At 38.6% G+C, this 16,271-nt stretch overlaps 1 protein-coding gene across 4 annotated transcripts in view; it reads left to right on the top strand.

Annotated features, from left to right (window-relative positions):
* The window catches only part of abr (ABR activator of RhoGEF and GTPase), a 145,851-nt gene that overhangs the window by 82,925 nt on the left and 46,655 nt on the right, over nucleotides 1–16,271 (top strand). For all 4 annotated transcript variants that reach the window (XM_088320482.1, XM_088320481.1, XM_088320483.1 and 1 more), the window contains 2 exons: nucleotides 3,042–3,139; nucleotides 3,221–3,352. In XM_088320482.1, coding sequence (XP_088176608.1) covers nucleotides 3,042–3,139; nucleotides 3,221–3,352 — 230 coding nt within the window. The remainder of the gene's footprint in view (nucleotides 1–3,041; nucleotides 3,140–3,220; nucleotides 3,353–16,271) is intronic.

Genomic DNA, 16,271 nt, shown 5'->3' with positions numbered 1-16,271 from the left:
GTATATAAAAATAACATGTTAAGCGTTTTCAGATCTCAAGCATTGAGAACATTCTTCATTCATTTTCACCCCAAAAGTACTAAATCCAATGAAAGTTTACCTTAGCTTTCTGATTTTCAGCTGCTTATTTTTCAATTTGCGCTTGTAATCTTAAGAATGTGATTTTCTTTTTGGTGCCAATTTTCTTCAGTTGTTTTCATAAATTACTGGTGTCTTGCCAAAATTTAAAAAACGTCTATAAATAATACAATTCGGAAGTGTAAGTGTTTTTGGATATAAGGTTGCATGGACAAGTGCTGGAAGAAGTTGACAGCTTTAGGTACTTGTGTTGTGATGGGGTTGCAGTTGGTGGAATGGAGTGCGGGGTATTGCACAGAGTGAATCAAGGAAGCAAGGTTTTGGGTGCTCTGAGGAGAGTGATGAGCAACAAGAGTTTGAGAATGGATGTTAAGAGGGGACTGTATGATAATGTGTTTGTGCCGACTGTGTTGTATGGTGCAGAGACTTGAAGCCGTAACGCAGATTTGAGAAGGAAATTAAATGTTTTTGAGATGAAATGTCTGAGGAGTATTTTAGGAGTGACAAGATTGGATAAATTGAGAAATGAAATTGTGAGAGACAGAACTGGAGTAGTAGTGGGAATGAGCAAGGGTGTGGATAAGAGAGTACTCGGTTGTTTTGGACACATGGAGAGCATGGATGAGGAGCGAATGTTGAAGAAGATCTACAGAGCAGAAGTCAATGGAAGGAGACCAAGAGGAAGACTGCGATTGACATGGGTGGATGGTGTTATGACTGCACTGGTAGAAAGAGCTCTAAATTCTGTGAAAGCTAGAGCTCTTGCTGGTGATAGGAATGAGTGGAGAGGTGTTGTGAAAGGATACTGGGATGTTTAGACGCGTTCTTAGGGACGAGCAGGGGACCAGCATCATGCGGCAGGGATAAACCAGTGAAAGCTGTCCTGCCGTGCTGTTGAACTGAAGAGTGCGTTGTGTCACCCTGACCCGAGTGACATGGCCGCTTTCTTGTGTCCCGCTTCATCTGGAGGGACGAAAGCATGACCAACTTGGGTGCCGAGGTGCTTAACTTGTTTGGGTGTTTGGGCATTTGGGTTGGCCATGGTCCAAACATTTTTGTGTGTGTTTTTTGCTACTTTTTCCCTGTTTTATTTTCTTTGTTTTTGTGTATGTGTTTGTCTTTCTGTCGGTCACCTCTTGAAGGGATATGACCAGGGTTAATAGATAGAATAGAAGTGTAATAAAAATAAAGACGTTTTTAATTTGAGAACAAATCAACAGTGTTTGGCTAAATATATTTTTTTAAATAAATAAACAAATGGGCAAATGAATACCGAAATGCAATTTACTATCAGTGAATATAAAGCTGTACTCTCACATATATTAATTTCCACCTATTGCAGGTGGGTCTTGAATGTATCCCATGAAATAAACCTGTGCACTGTATAAACATACTCTGCCGGGCTTTTGGAATGTTTATATGCATATGACATTTCAGCGCATGCACACACACACACACACACTTTTCATTCCAGCACATCCTTTGCTCAATCTCTGCAGATCTTGATGAAAGGTCGAAGCATTCATCCGTCCATCCATCATTATGTCAGGTGTAGTGCAACCCGAGGGAGAAGGTTGAGGCTGCCGGATCTCTAGACACTTTAAAGACATGCACTGTCGCATCACAGCCTGCAAGAAATGCTACAACAGCATTAAAAAGGGGGAAAGAAAACATTAACCAATATAATTGCTCCATGTAAGGGACAAGAGGGCCACGTCCCAGGAGAGGGACTGTCACAAAACGAGTACCTACACTGACTGGAAAATTGATGTTTTTGCGACCACAAAATACAACACATGGACAATTCAAGGACTTTTAAAACAACAATTTTAAACTGATTCCTTTTATGTTTCTTTTGAAAAACTAGACTAAAATATTACACTAATTGTTTGATTTATAAAGCTCATATTTATCCATTGAAAAGGAAGCTCTTGTGTCACTTAATAACATTGGTATTCCAGCTCCATAAATGGACTTAATTAGAAAGTTGAGTGCTGTAATGTACATGATCATCGCATAACATTAATGTTATCTACGATGACAGCCTTACGTTCTAGTAATCTAATTACTGAATATTATCTCATGAGGATACAGTTGCCCTCAGGTCAGACCATGATATTAAGATCAATGTGAACCTCACTGGGTTACTCGACACTTGGGATTTCTTAAGGAATTAGAGTAAATGCTATGGAAAATGAGTCTTACGTGTTGAGGTTTGAATGCTTTTAAGAGAAGAAACGCACAAGCAAGATTAAAAATCACATATGTAAATCACATATATTTTTGTGCCTTTGCAAAATACATGATTTACACCATTTTTTTAAATTGGCTTAGAATACTTTGAAAGGGTAACCATAACAGCCAGATGACAGGCAATTATTTCATCTCCCTCTAGGTGAGGCTCATGCAATGCAAAATAAATATGTAGTAAACAAATAAATACAAATTTCTTGAACTACTAGTATTTAAAATGAATATTCATATGATAGTTCATGCATTTTTCCCAATTATTTAAAATTATTAGTTAATGATTGACATTTTTACCACGAGGAAGCATTAAATAAGACACACTGTCTCTAAGTGTAGCACTAGTGGATTATATATTTTATTAGTGGTTGATCTATTTCCATATTAATTCTTTTTTTTTCCCCCCATTTTTTGTGGAGGACATTTTTTAAAATGGTATTTGAAAAGAGTGGAATGTTTTAGTCAGCATTTTTTGTAGAAAACCCAATCCGTCGTAAACTTACTCAGACCCTAGCCGTGGCGAGCCCCAAGTAAATTTAGTTTGAGACCCCTCTTGCAAGCCGAATTGTGAGAATTGGATGTCTGCAGTGCAAATTAGTTGTTTAATATTTGCTTAACGGGTCAATGCTCTGAAATCTCCACTACACTGTTTATGTATGTAAATTATTTAGAGAAGTACCTAAAATGTGCTCATTGTCCCCTTCTTTTCTTACCAGATCTATACTGCACTCTCGAAGTGGACTCATTTGGATACTTTGTGAGCAAAGCCAAGACCAGAGTCTTTAGAGACACGGCAGAACCTCAGTGGAACGAAGTGCGTTTAAAAGAAAACCGCATACTCTACATGTTTTAGTTTTTTTTTTATCTCATCCACCGCTGCCGTGTGCCCCAACAGGAGTTTGAGATCGAGCTGGAGGGATCCCAGTTCTTGAGGATCCTGTGCTACGAGAAGTGTTACGACAAGAGCATGCTCAACAAGGACGACAACGAGATTGTGGACAAGATCATGGGCAAAGGGCAAGTTCAGGTAAGGGCTGAAGCTGCAGCGACAGTTGTGAAATTTCGGTAAAAATACAACTCATTTCTAGTGCCGCCATCAGCAATAGAAACTACAGGTACAGATGATGAAATGACAAGAGATCAATTGGTAAAATAATCTGCTGTGTAGTTTTCTAATGGACAAGCAAAATGGCCCGGCAAAGCTTGGATTGGGCTGCTTGGAGTGGCGAGAGGGAGGCAATTTTTAAGTGGTATATTGATATAGGACACAGGCTCTGGAAATATTATTTCAGAGATTCTTTTCAAATCATCATTCACACAGTGAAATAAAATGTGCTGAAGAAATACCTTTTGTCTGAAGAGCAAGTTTGGCAGCTTTTATGAATTTTGTCTTGAAATATATGGTTGGGCTCTCTTTCAAACAAATAGTTTTGCTTTTAATGGTTTAAGTTTACAAATTGACATTTTTGTGTTGAATCAAACTAAAATATTTCACATAAATCAGAGCCAAAGGTCTGAGGTCACATTTGTAAATTCCATTTGCTATAATTCTTTCCTGTATCGCAGTCTACCCCGCCCTTTTTCTACCTGTGTCTGCCTGTGCATCAATAATGTTGCGCTCCAAGTTATACACGAACATAAAACAGCTTGAGGAAGCTACATTAAATAGGCGCAAATCTTTTTCAATTTTGGGTTTTTCGGAAGAAAAAAAAACAATCGTGTTAACAAAATGTTCTGGACCGACAAAAGAAGAAAAGGCAGAGTAAGATACTTTCTATCGCTGACAAAGTTGGGCTTCTCAACATGCAAAAGGAAGATAAAGATCATAAAAGCATTTTTACACCACATTTCTGCTTTCCAATAACGTACACATGATGGCGATTCATCTGAATAAAAAAATGGATTCACGGTAGTGGTATATAGTAGAAATTCAGAAGTTATTGATAAACAAAAGTGATTATAAAGTGAACTACTTTTATTCATCATACAAATGCTTAAGCGTATGAAGGGTTTGATCTTTGATTTCAATCTTCAATGTTTAATAGTATTTAATAAATTAATTTCCACTTCACGTATTTTGAACTATCGCGGTTCCTTTTGGAATGCGACCCCCCGCAAAAAAACGAGTGATCACTGTGGTTCCAAAATACTGAAGTATTATATTTTATATAGAAAAAAGTGCAATGTTAAGATAGAACAAACATGACACTCAAGTGATGACTTCAAAAATGATTTTACTCTGAAAATAATTATTGGATTACATCTTTTGCCTTTTTTCTGCCGCAAAGCAATAACTAAAATATTTTATATAGTGTTTTAGTATACAGGGGTTGACCTGAAAACCAGTGACTAAGAGTGGCAGTGTGTATTACTTAACACAATCTTGTGGTAAAACAAAAATGATGAGCAATTATACTAATAATATTTTTAGAACACAGACACTGCCCTACTACAGGATGATCGTTCGTAAGTTGAATTTGTTCGTAAGTTGCTTCAGTGCTATATTTTGTCTGTTTAAGGTTTATAAAAGTATGTTTAAGGCTTGTATAAGTAACCTGTATTGTTTTGTACTAAAAAAAGATAGACATTTCATGAAATAATATGCTCTATAAAGATAAATAAAGTTGAGTTTAACTTACTTTTGGAAGATCCGCTTCAAGAGGTCCTCCTCCGTGGTAAAAAGTGTCCGAAAAAAAGCGTTCCAACCATTTTCTCAACCGCATCAAGCATTTTTTTTCCACTTTTGTTTCAAAAGAAACGGCTCGCCTCTTCACACTTAACACCAACCAAATGGGATAAGAGATATTAAACAATACAAATGTCAAAGTACAGTATAGTATGTTTGCACACGAAATAGGAAGAGTAAGCCGGAGTTGTTCTTCGGGGTGGATGCTGGGTGACCTCTCACAGCGCCACCACACGCCTGTAGCGGCGGAAAGAAGCACGACAATAATGTCCTGTACTCAGAAAAGGTGCACACAAAACAAAATCTAACTTGGAGGAATGTCCGGATATTTTTCGACATTCTGATTTTTTTTTTCGCATCTACTGTTTTACGTAAGTCGAATGGTCGTAAGTCCGTACCGTATTTTCAGGTCTATAAGATGCACTGGATATTAAGGTTCACCTTTGAATTTCTGGCAACTCTGCTGTTTTCTGGTACCTCTTATAGTATATATAAAATGTCTCTAAGCATTTTGTGCGTGGCTCTGGAAAATTCAGTACTCATCGGTCAAAAAAAGTTACATTTATTTTACATCACTCACTCACTATAGAAGTAGCTGATATCATTGGCTGGTGAAAGGCTTAACAAAAAAACTGATGAAAGATGGTTAGTAACTTTGAGTCTCCACGGTTTATATTCTTCGTTGTGCTTTCAAGCACTCATTTTTGGCTGCATTACACAATTCAACATTTTGTGGTCAACTGATACACACTGTCCCTTTACATAATACGATCTTTTTTGCAGGTCTAATTGAAACAATGAGTAGGTTCGGGGTGAACTTGTTACATTTCACGTAAGCGATTTCTGACTCTTGTGACAGCTGAGAAAAAAATATTTGTGTCAGAGCAGACTGAAAACGGGGCAAAAGTCATGTCAGCCCCTTTGCTCCATTTTAAAGAAAATATTGAACTCCAAAATAACAACTTGAAGATCAGCGTGCTGCTCTGCATAAAGCACATTTCACTTTAGAACACAACTTGTGTAAACTGTCAACATTTCTTATTTTCTCTGCATTTTTTTGCATGTATAATTTCTGTTTTACCTGGTGAAGAAACATTTTTAAACATAGGGCTCTTGTTTGCATAAATCCATGGGCTTCTTTCGTAAATATATGAACTAAAATCTGTAATTATTAGGACGACTCTTTAATCTTCCCACTTTTGAGATGAAAACAACAGAGTTGGAATTTAGACGCACATTACATGAGTAAATCATATGAAATGTCAGTTGGGTTAATATCAACAGCTCCGACTTGGGATTGTTTTGTTCACCTTTGGACTTTGGTTGCCTTTCCGCTGCATTCCCCACTAAAAAAAGGAACAACCAGGCACACCAGGCTTGGAAGGACAAAGAGTGAAATATGCACTCACATTATTCAGTGGAATGGGCTCATAATGCAAAAATTGCTGCTTATCCATATGTAAGGTTGAGTGATTTGCACATTGTTGTCATAACAGTGTTGGATCCACTTTGTCTTGGTTGAAAATGCTTGCGCTGCTTCTTCAAAGTAAGTTAGATGTACATTAGGAAAAATGGAGATTGTTGATATATGCTTTAAAATGGCTATTTTTCTGGGTTTTCCCCACAGCTTTATGAACCTGGGTCAATAGGAACAAATCTGAAGTCCAAAAGAGTGCTGCCGTAGAATTTCTTTCAGTTTTTCCACTTTATGTCACTTTCTCTCACTTTCAGTTTTTATCTTATGTAACTGCAAAACATACCTCCAGAATGTTGGTTACTTGTCCCAAATGTTGCTGGAAACATGATGGGAACAACAGCGGTGGTGGGGGAGTTTTGATAAGTACACCACATTTTTGAAAAAAAAAAAACAAAAACCGAAAACTAAATAAAAATAAGATAGAGTTAGCGAGTGAGAGATTGGCATGTCTCAGTCCTTTGAGAGGCTGGGAACAGCGTGCGTTTCATTATGTGAATAGAAAACTTTTAAGGAAGCGAAATGATTTCATTTTGGCAGGCAGGATAAAGCAGCTGGCCAAGTAGGAAGAGGTGCTAAAAGTTTACCTGTCAGTCACACACTCAGACATAAACTTGGAGAGTGACCAATGATGCCGGGTGTGAGAGAAAAGGCTATACATAGAGAGGCACTGTGAGGAAATTGGTGGAGTAGTAAAATATCGATCCCAGGACAATTTGATTAGTATCGATAACATTGCTATTTAGATCAATCCGCCCACCCTTACACATCCAAATTTAACAGCAGTGGAATTTATCAAAAATGCTACACTTCTCTTTGCGTATCATCAGCCTCCAAGTCAGGTCTCTAAGGTTTCCTTTCATCCTCAAGTAACAATAACAAGCAAATGCAATTTGGTCCCTACCACAAAAGATCACCAAAGACGGCAACACCAAAGGACATGTCTGTGTTGCAATCTGGCACTATTCTTCACAGTATAATTGCCCTAATGCCGTCGTCTAGAATATTGGGCTCACATTTTACGCGACAATGCCCTCATTCGTAATTTGATTAGGCACAGTAGTAAGTAGATAGATAGATAGATAAATAGATAGATACTTTATTCATCCCCGAAGGGAAATTCACATGTGCTTGTTTTTGTAATCGCCATCTTGAATGGTCACATGATTCGAAAACACATAAACTCGGAGTAAAATTGAAAATAACGCAGCTAAAAACGACATTATGTATGTGGGGGCATAAACCATTGCAGCTGGAGGTGAGGACGCATAATTAACCCCCAGGCAGTTGGTGCTGTCTTAATATGTGAGAGATTGACGTGAATTAGTTCATTTTTATGGCTGTTTGATTAAACATGCGGCTTTAAATCCAAGTGCGGCTCATACAAAGGCAACATTTAGCTTCATTCCCTAGATTTGTAGCCTTCGATCAGGTGCGCTCTGTCGTCTAGAATTTACAGTACAAGAATATTTTGGGTTTAAACACCCCTATAGAACATTTTTTGCTTAAAGCACTGAAAAACAGAAAACGGCATGACTTTCTCATGCCTGACAGACGTTTGCCTGGAGTGCAGATACTTTTTACACAAATTGTTTGCTTTCTCTGTGGAGTCAAGTTTAGAAAAGCCCTTCGCTGTTTTGGTTTCCTCTCTAGAGATCTTCACAGGCTCGGGGATTAGTGACTGACCGTAAATGGACATATCTAGTTGGATTTTTCTATTTATTCAACTGTCCAGACTGATCTTGCTTTGTTTTGAACTGATGAGGGAAATGTTTTTTTGTGTGAATGGATATCTTCCTACATTGTTTAAAAAGAAAAAAAACACTTGAGTCAGGTCTTTTGATGGCTTTTGACGTCAAACCTCCCGCCATGCATTTCACACACAGGCCTAAAATGTCAATCATGACATTTTAAATTTTTGTTATCCACCAATTATTATCGTTATTTGTCTACCTGCCTCTCTCTCTGCATGCCACGCGTCATAAGGACATACCGCTGCTGTGGTTCAATGTCCAATTTTCAACCCATTAAAATGACAGGACGCCTCAAAATTTTCCTTCCAAACCATAATGATATGAGATTGTTAGTAAATCTAACCTTTGCAGATATAAATATAAAATATGCAAATATGTCTACAGTCTTGTTTAACTTAGATTTCGTTACAAAAGACAGGCTTTACATGTCACCCGTCTGCACGCCGCCCTTAACGTCCTGCTAGACTTTTTCTCGCGCAGTCAACATTGCGTGCGGACATTGCTGGGAAGACCCAGAGACCTGGGCGTGTAGCGGGCGTTGTACCTTCCCTCTCGAGTCCTCACAAAGGAAATATAAAATTTTGGGTTTGCTCCGGGTTCGGTCTTGCAAATCAAGTAAATTAATAGGGCTTCAAAGTTGTCTGACCTTTCTAAATGATGTCTAGCTTTTATTGAAAAGTCCGTCTAGAAAATGGTTTTACATCACGTCTGTGACCAAAAACCATTTCTCCTCCTTCTTCAGCCATTGTGGGTTGACAAAAAAAAAAACCCTATTAATTCAACACAACAATATGTATGCTTTTGCAGCCCGTCCACGAGTCTAACCGCAGTTGGCGCGAATACTTTGGTGCATTTCCGCCCATTGCTGACGTTTCTTTATGCCTTCTAGAAGGCCCTCTTCCACCAACTTCCACCGTCTGATTGTCTAAACCAACATCATTATTGTCACTTATTTTATGCCTCAGGGCCTTCAGAATTGTTTTTGATGGCCTCCGGTCAGATTACAAACCGTGGTAATTAGTAATGGCTGGAATGTGTTTGGTTAAATGCTTAAATATGAAAACACCTGGAAGCAGCACAATCGGCGAAAAAGCAGTGAAAGGAAGCTGACATACAATTTCCAGTTTTTCTCCCAAGTATCTATGGACAAAATATAATTAAAATCACAGGATTCAGATATTTTTTTAGGCTAGCAAGTGAGGCTTTGCAGGCCATGACATCCCACCACTGCTTTCAATATTAGTTAAATTTATAGGATGCGACGTTTACCAGAGGCAAGGATGTTTCTGTTGAGTAGATGGCCGGATCGGGTTAATTGTTGACATCCCAAAACCAGATAACTTAGGACCTTTAGGGTCATAGTGTTAATCCTCCAGCAGCAATGTCAGATTACACTACGTCCATCAAAATGTCAACTTTAAAGTATTCAAGCAGATTTTTTGGAGACGTTCCCACATCCACATCTGCAACTTTATAGTTACCATATTTGCACACCCCTAATTCTTATATATATCAAATCATAAAATCCTGTATTGATAGTTTTATTTCCTTTTCCCAAAATTTTACTTTTTGATACATTTCAATTTGATAGTAAGAATGTATGAGTAGTTGCAAAGATAACAACAAAAAATATTAAATTTTACTAATAAAAGTATTCCATATTTTATGTTACATGATAAAAATTATGTACTTTTTTTAATTAAATGAAAAGTCAAGTTTTAATTAACCCTGGCAACTCTTTCTCAAATTGTTTTAGAAAATCAGTTGAATGTTGGTGTATGGATGCTAGATGGAGAAATATATGTAGAAATTATTGAATACCTACAAATGTATGTCATATAAAGAAATGAACACATAAATAAATTACATAATACCTAATCTATAACATAAATGCACTCCATCCATTTATTTAATAATTCATCCATCTTGGAATCTATATTATTATAAAGTATTCATATTGTCATGTATTTCGTCAGTGGCTGGGTGGTTAGCGCGCAGCCTTACAATGCGGAGGTCTAGGGTTCAAGTCCAGCTATCGCAGCCTTCCCGTGCAGAGTTTGCATGTTCTCCCCTTGCCTGCGTGGGTTTCCACATTCCAAAGACATGCATGTCGGGTTGATTTGCCAGTCCAAACCGGACAAATTGTGGATTCTCTGTCTCTGGCTGGCAACCAATTCACGGTGTCCGCTGCCCACTGCCCACTGCCTAGAAATGACTTTGATGGGCTATGGAAAATGGATGGATGGATTTAGTCATTTAGTCATTAATTTTGTCACAAAATGTTATTCACACGAGGAGGGGCCCTTTTGCCTGATCTTTTCTCCTATTGTTTGATCAGTGATGAACAACTCAGCTTATTCCCTGTTCAACCAGTAGGCGAAAAGCTCAGCCAGTTTGACCCACCATGTCGTTTGAATAACATTTTGTTGTGACAGAATAAACGACAAAATAAATTACGATATAAATAGATTACAAACACAAATGTATTAATTGATTGCATTTATGTCATATATATAGGTATTACTTGATTTACTTATGTGTTCATTTATGGTATATGTAGGGCATATATTTATTTATTTAAACATTTCTACATATGGCAGGATTGGTCCTCCATAAGCGTGGCCTTGATATCATCACATTATCATAAATATGTTATGTTCGTCGTCAAGGTTTTCTTGGTCAAAAATGGATCACTCCTGGAGGGACTGTGGGTAATACCGTATTTTCCACACTATAAGGCGCACCTAAAAGCCTTTGTTTTTTTTCAAAAACTGACCATGCGCCTTATAATACAGTGCGCCTTATATATGGATAAATATTAAGTCGCAAAGTCTTGCAACTAAGGCAAGCAGCCACCGACCAGATTTTCCCCCGAAGGCGAAGTCGTCCGCGCTGTATGCTGGGATACATATGCCGGCGTTTCATTTCCCAGCCAATGTGTCAATCATCATTTGAATCAATCACTATTGGCTAAAGCTATTCGGAGGTAAAGGAGGCGGATCCTTTTTATCATTTACAGGCTCGCTTAGGCTAAAGGGGCAAAACAAAGCCTGCAATTGGCCAAAAAAGATGAATGTGAATAGCAAGTTTGGTTGTCTATGGCATAGAGAAAACATGTTTTACTATTCTGTATTTGTAAATATTTTACTCTCCTGGATTTACTACACTCACGGATATAAGAGGACCATGGTTGCACATTATTATTGAACGCAACGACTTCGGTGAGCTACTGCGCCTATATATTTTCCCAGTATCTTGTTTCAGAGTGATCTCGATGTTTCTGTGATGGGTCTTTTTTTAAATTAAACTCAATTCCAAGTGTTTATTGTCATATGCACAGTAAAGTTGTGAGCGAAAAAGAAAATAGAAACTAAGGAATGGTTGGCATTTCTTGAACCTTGAAGACTTTAACCTTCCGAATGATATTTGGAACGATGCATTTGAGTGACATCGTACAGACACTGTTTCTATATATGTCTGAGACACGTATTTGCTTCTTTGCAAGCTTTGGGAATGTTAAGGGGGTAATAAGTTTGACTGAACTATCTGACTGTTTTGTCGACGTTCCCGTTGTAGCGCCTTATAATCCCGTGCGCCTTATGTATGGAAGATATAGGACCAAAAACTATTTTTTGGGGGTGCGCCCTATAACCCGGTGCGCCCTATAGTGCGGAAAATACAGTACTTGACAACTCTGTCGCTGTGTAAGCCCCAAAAAAAGAGTGTGAAAAAGGACAAAGTGATCATTTTTCAAAGCAAGAAAAAAAGCACAAGGAAAACATTTTGAAATAATAATATAAAGAAATAAATACTTAAATGGGGAAAAATAAAAGAATAGAGAAAGAAAGAAAAAGGGCCCAGGAACCGTCAACAGTGGACCAAGCTGTCCAGAGTTACGTCCTCGTTGGTGCCCCGACGACACGTCGGTTAAAGGATCCGTGAACCGTGAAGTTTTTTTTTCCACAAGGTAGACTAAATAATAAACAGTCTCCCTTTAAACACTCCCAAACAACTTCTCCCCAAGTGGCACCAGAGTGCGAGCCGCTGCCCTTCACCTGAGGACTAGTTGCGTAACGGTTTCAGATCCAAATCCCGAAGCTTGGTGAAGCATCACTCCGTCTTATCGCGCTGTATCCAAAACACTTTTATCTCTGGAACTTGACACTCGCACGTTTGCACCCTCCCTTTGGGGCCTCCATCTTGAGGTCTTTCTTACTTGTTGTATCAGGGGGTCTTGTGGCTTGCTTTTCAAAACAGCTGGTGACCGCCATTTGGCCTGATGAGGAATAGGAAACACACATAGTAAGGCAGTGGTGCTCCGGCTACCCCCACCTGTGTTGTTTTCTTTTCTTTTCTTTTCTTCCCCATTTAGACCTTTTTACTTTTTATTTAACATTGTTTTTTAGTGTTTTGTTGTTTTTCTTTTTATTTTTACTCTCTTTCTTTTGTTCCTTTTCTTTTCTTTTTTGTTCCTTTTCCCTTGCTTTTTTCTCTTCCACGTTTCCTTCTTTCTTTTATTTTTTTGTTCTTTTTGCCTCTCATTTTTTCGTTTTCTTGTTTTCCTTTTTTCCTTTTTCTTTTATTTCTTCCTTTTGTCTTTTTTTATTTTTCCTTTGCCTTTTCTCTTTTCCATTTTTTCTTCTTTGATTTTTTTCTTCTTTATGTTTTCCTTTTTCTTTTGTTTTTTTCTCTTCTTTAAATGTATTTTATGTTTGGGCAAAAAACGTATGTATGTACCTGTGCAAAAGAAAAATGTTTTGATCACTTTGAATTTCCGTAGTTTTTTCCTTGCGCTTTTTAGCGCTCATTTTCAGTTGCACTAATGAATACGGTGACATCTGGTGGCCAAATAATACACACTTTCCCTCTCATGTAAGTGCAGCCCATGCAAAATATGGATTAATTTACTCCTGATTGATTTATTTGCATATTCATTTTAAATACCTTTTTTATTTATATATTATGTGGAGCCATTTTTTAAAAGATATTTATAAATAGTGAATTGTTTTTTATCAGAGCTTTTTTGTGTGGAAAACCTAATGGCACCCAACTTTAACCAGACCCTATATCCGGTGGCCCCCAAGTCAATTACAGTTTGAGACCACTGTAGTAGAGGAATGCCTCTTTTTAAAGCACTGTGTCCAAAACCTGGGGGTTGTTTTTCTCATTGGCTCACATTTACCCTAAGCACAACTCTAAAGGCCTTTAGCAGGCCCCAATAAACCTTCATCAGACCGGTTTCCGGGAGATCACGAGAGTCAGATAAGGAAAGGAAGAAAGGGAAGAAAGTGATGAACTTATTTGCTTCAGGCTTCTTTAAGCCCCCTCTTAGCAGTACAGAAGCGGGACAGGGATGCGCGCATTAGCTGACGTTCTTGTAAAAGTCTGGGTGCAATGGGGTTGTAAAGTTGGTGGTGAGCATCCATCTGCACTCTCATTCCCACTTAAGTGCCGTCGTCTTCCCTCGGCATTAAGCGCTAGATGCAAAGGTTGACATTTATATGCTTTGTGAAGGTTTTATTGGTGGTAGGGTCTGCATTTTGGCTAATTGCACGTTGTCTTGTGACGCTTGTGGGCAAGTGCATCCTATGGACGTTTTTTTCTCCAATGAACATTAGGCCTGTAGTGTGCTATTAGTTCTAATAACTGCTTGCAATTTTGTTATTAAAGCGTAGGTCGGTGCGCTTGAGTATTAGCATAAATTAAACTGCATGGCTGGTGGTGTCCTTTGCGTGTCAACATAAGCTCTGATAATTTTAGTTTCCAACTAACCTGTGAAGTTGTAGTTGGTAGTTGGCAGTTCCATTTTGCAATAAGAAATTTGTTTGAATTAGCTTTAACAAAGGCTTTTTAATCATTGATCCTTAGTTGTTTTTTAACATATAAAATCTACTTGTTTTATTTCATGATAGTCTGTAGTTTGCGGTCATGATTACCGATGTGAATCACCTGTGCCCGCTCATTTGCCACCAACCGCTGCGGGCTCTGATTGGCTCCCTGTCCGTATTTAAACCCAGTCCTGTCAATCCCCTGTTGTCAGTCCATCTGCGAACCTCTGTTTATATAAGACAAGCCTTTTTCGACTCTGACTCCCGCCTGTCCCGTTATTGTTCCCGTTTGTTTGACCTGTTTTGATCCTGACCACGTCTGCTCTCCCGTCTGGGCCTACGACCCATTTTTGATCCCGACTATGTATACTTTCCCCTCCTGGCTTACGACTCGTTTCCGACCTCGACTACGCTTTGCTCTCCCAGTCCCAGCTACCGACCAGTTTTTCCGTCACTGACATCGCTATCGCTCGCTACGGAAGATCCACTTCCGTGTTTGGATCACAGTCCGAGTACAAGAGCGACTTGCTTCTCGCGTCCAGCGAATACCGGACCGTAAAACTTGTGGTAAACGTTGCGCAATTGGGTCCTGTTTCCGTTCGGGTCCTGACAGTTTGCAATAGTCTTTAGTCTGTGCAGCCCTTCGACTCCTTGTGATTAAGGGCATCACAAATAAACGTGACTTGACTTGAATTTAATTATAGTAATGTATGGGCCTGAGTGACTGCAAGTCTCCAATTTTAGCTATTTTTAATTGCTCAATAATCAGCCAAAAAGGGAAAATATAATCTCTTAATTTTGCAAGGCATGTACACTGAACAGCAAAAGACAACCATTGTTATTTTCAAACATTGCACCCAAAAACAGCCATAAAGGTGGCCAATCATTGTTAGATCTCGTTTTAAAACACTTTTTGGAAACTACTGAGAACTCTGTGCGATGCATTGAAAATATCAAAATGGCGTTTAAAGACTAAAACTGCTCCTACTCTAAAATGCCTCTCCGGTTCCTTCATCCCACAACCATCTATAAGTGTTGCCAACTATTTCCAGTCAATTTCATGAACCTCAGAAATGTTGACGGCAAGCTGACCAAATAATCGCTTCCTCGTTGCCATATTGCATAATCTGCAGGATCGATTGACAGCAGATGCTTTCCGAGTTTGCAGAGCAGGGCTTGAAGTGAATCTGAATGAAAGCACCAGATGGTGACAAATTATGCGATGCTAAGGGTTAAAGCGAGAACAAAGGAAGCGCATTTGAACTGGAGAAATTAAATACTCTCCAGAGATGGCCTTGCTACTTATTTTCTCACATTTGTAAATGACCCTGTTTTTGTCCTGCAGTCTTTGTGCATAAGGAAATCGGAAGCAGTCTAAAACAATGCTAGCTTGTACAATTATATTCAAATTGGAGGCTGTTAAAAACATAATGGCAATCAAATAATAATAATAATAATAATTTCCTTTGTATTGTCATTCTTTGTAACAATGTACACAGAACGAAATGTCGATACACCTGACCCGTTGTAGCGAGCCGATGCAGCCGCAGCCAACAGAGGGCGCCGCCATTTTACCAATGTTATAAGTCTTAGGTATGACCCGGCCGAGGCGCGAACCAGCGACCTCCCAGTCTCAAAGCGGGCGCCCTACCATCTAGGCTACTGAGGGACTGTTTGTTGAGACATATATTGCAAGCTTTGTTGTCAGTAAAGCATGAAGCAAATACTTCTTTTCATTTTAAAAGTAACTCAGTTACTCCCAGATTACTGACACCAAAAAAATAGTGTGTTCTATTAATCTATTGAAAAATTAACATATATACTCGCATCGTAGTCGACCCCCTAAATCTGCCTTATAATAGCCACATAATAGAAGAAATTGAAGAAAACGTGTACACTAACCCTTGGAAGCAGTGAACCCTTCATATTTCTGAGCTTTTGTCATCTTGAGCTTGCAAACAAAGAGAGACACCCCATATCCATTTCATCTCTGGGCTTTAACCACTTGCAGATCTCCTCCATTTCTGGGTACTGTCCAGGGCGTGTTTTTTTTTTGTCTCCGGGCATTTTTTATTGCAAACATAATTTTATAAACAGTAAGAAAAAGATTCAGCATAATCTTAATGTAAGTTCAGTAAAAACATTGCATAATTGTTTTAGCGCTGGATTGTTGTTCCTTTATAAGCCATGACCGCTCCCCACAC

This window comes from Urocampus carinirostris, chromosome 17 (genome assembly GCF_059441175.1).
Source record: "Urocampus carinirostris isolate Australia breed hairy pipefish chromosome 17, RoL_Ucar_1.0, whole genome shotgun sequence".
Classification (NCBI taxonomy): domain Eukaryota; kingdom Metazoa; phylum Chordata; class Actinopteri; order Syngnathiformes; family Syngnathidae; genus Urocampus; species Urocampus carinirostris.
Note: the sequence above shows the minus strand (reverse complement) of the source record. Positions and strands in the feature narration are given on the sequence as shown.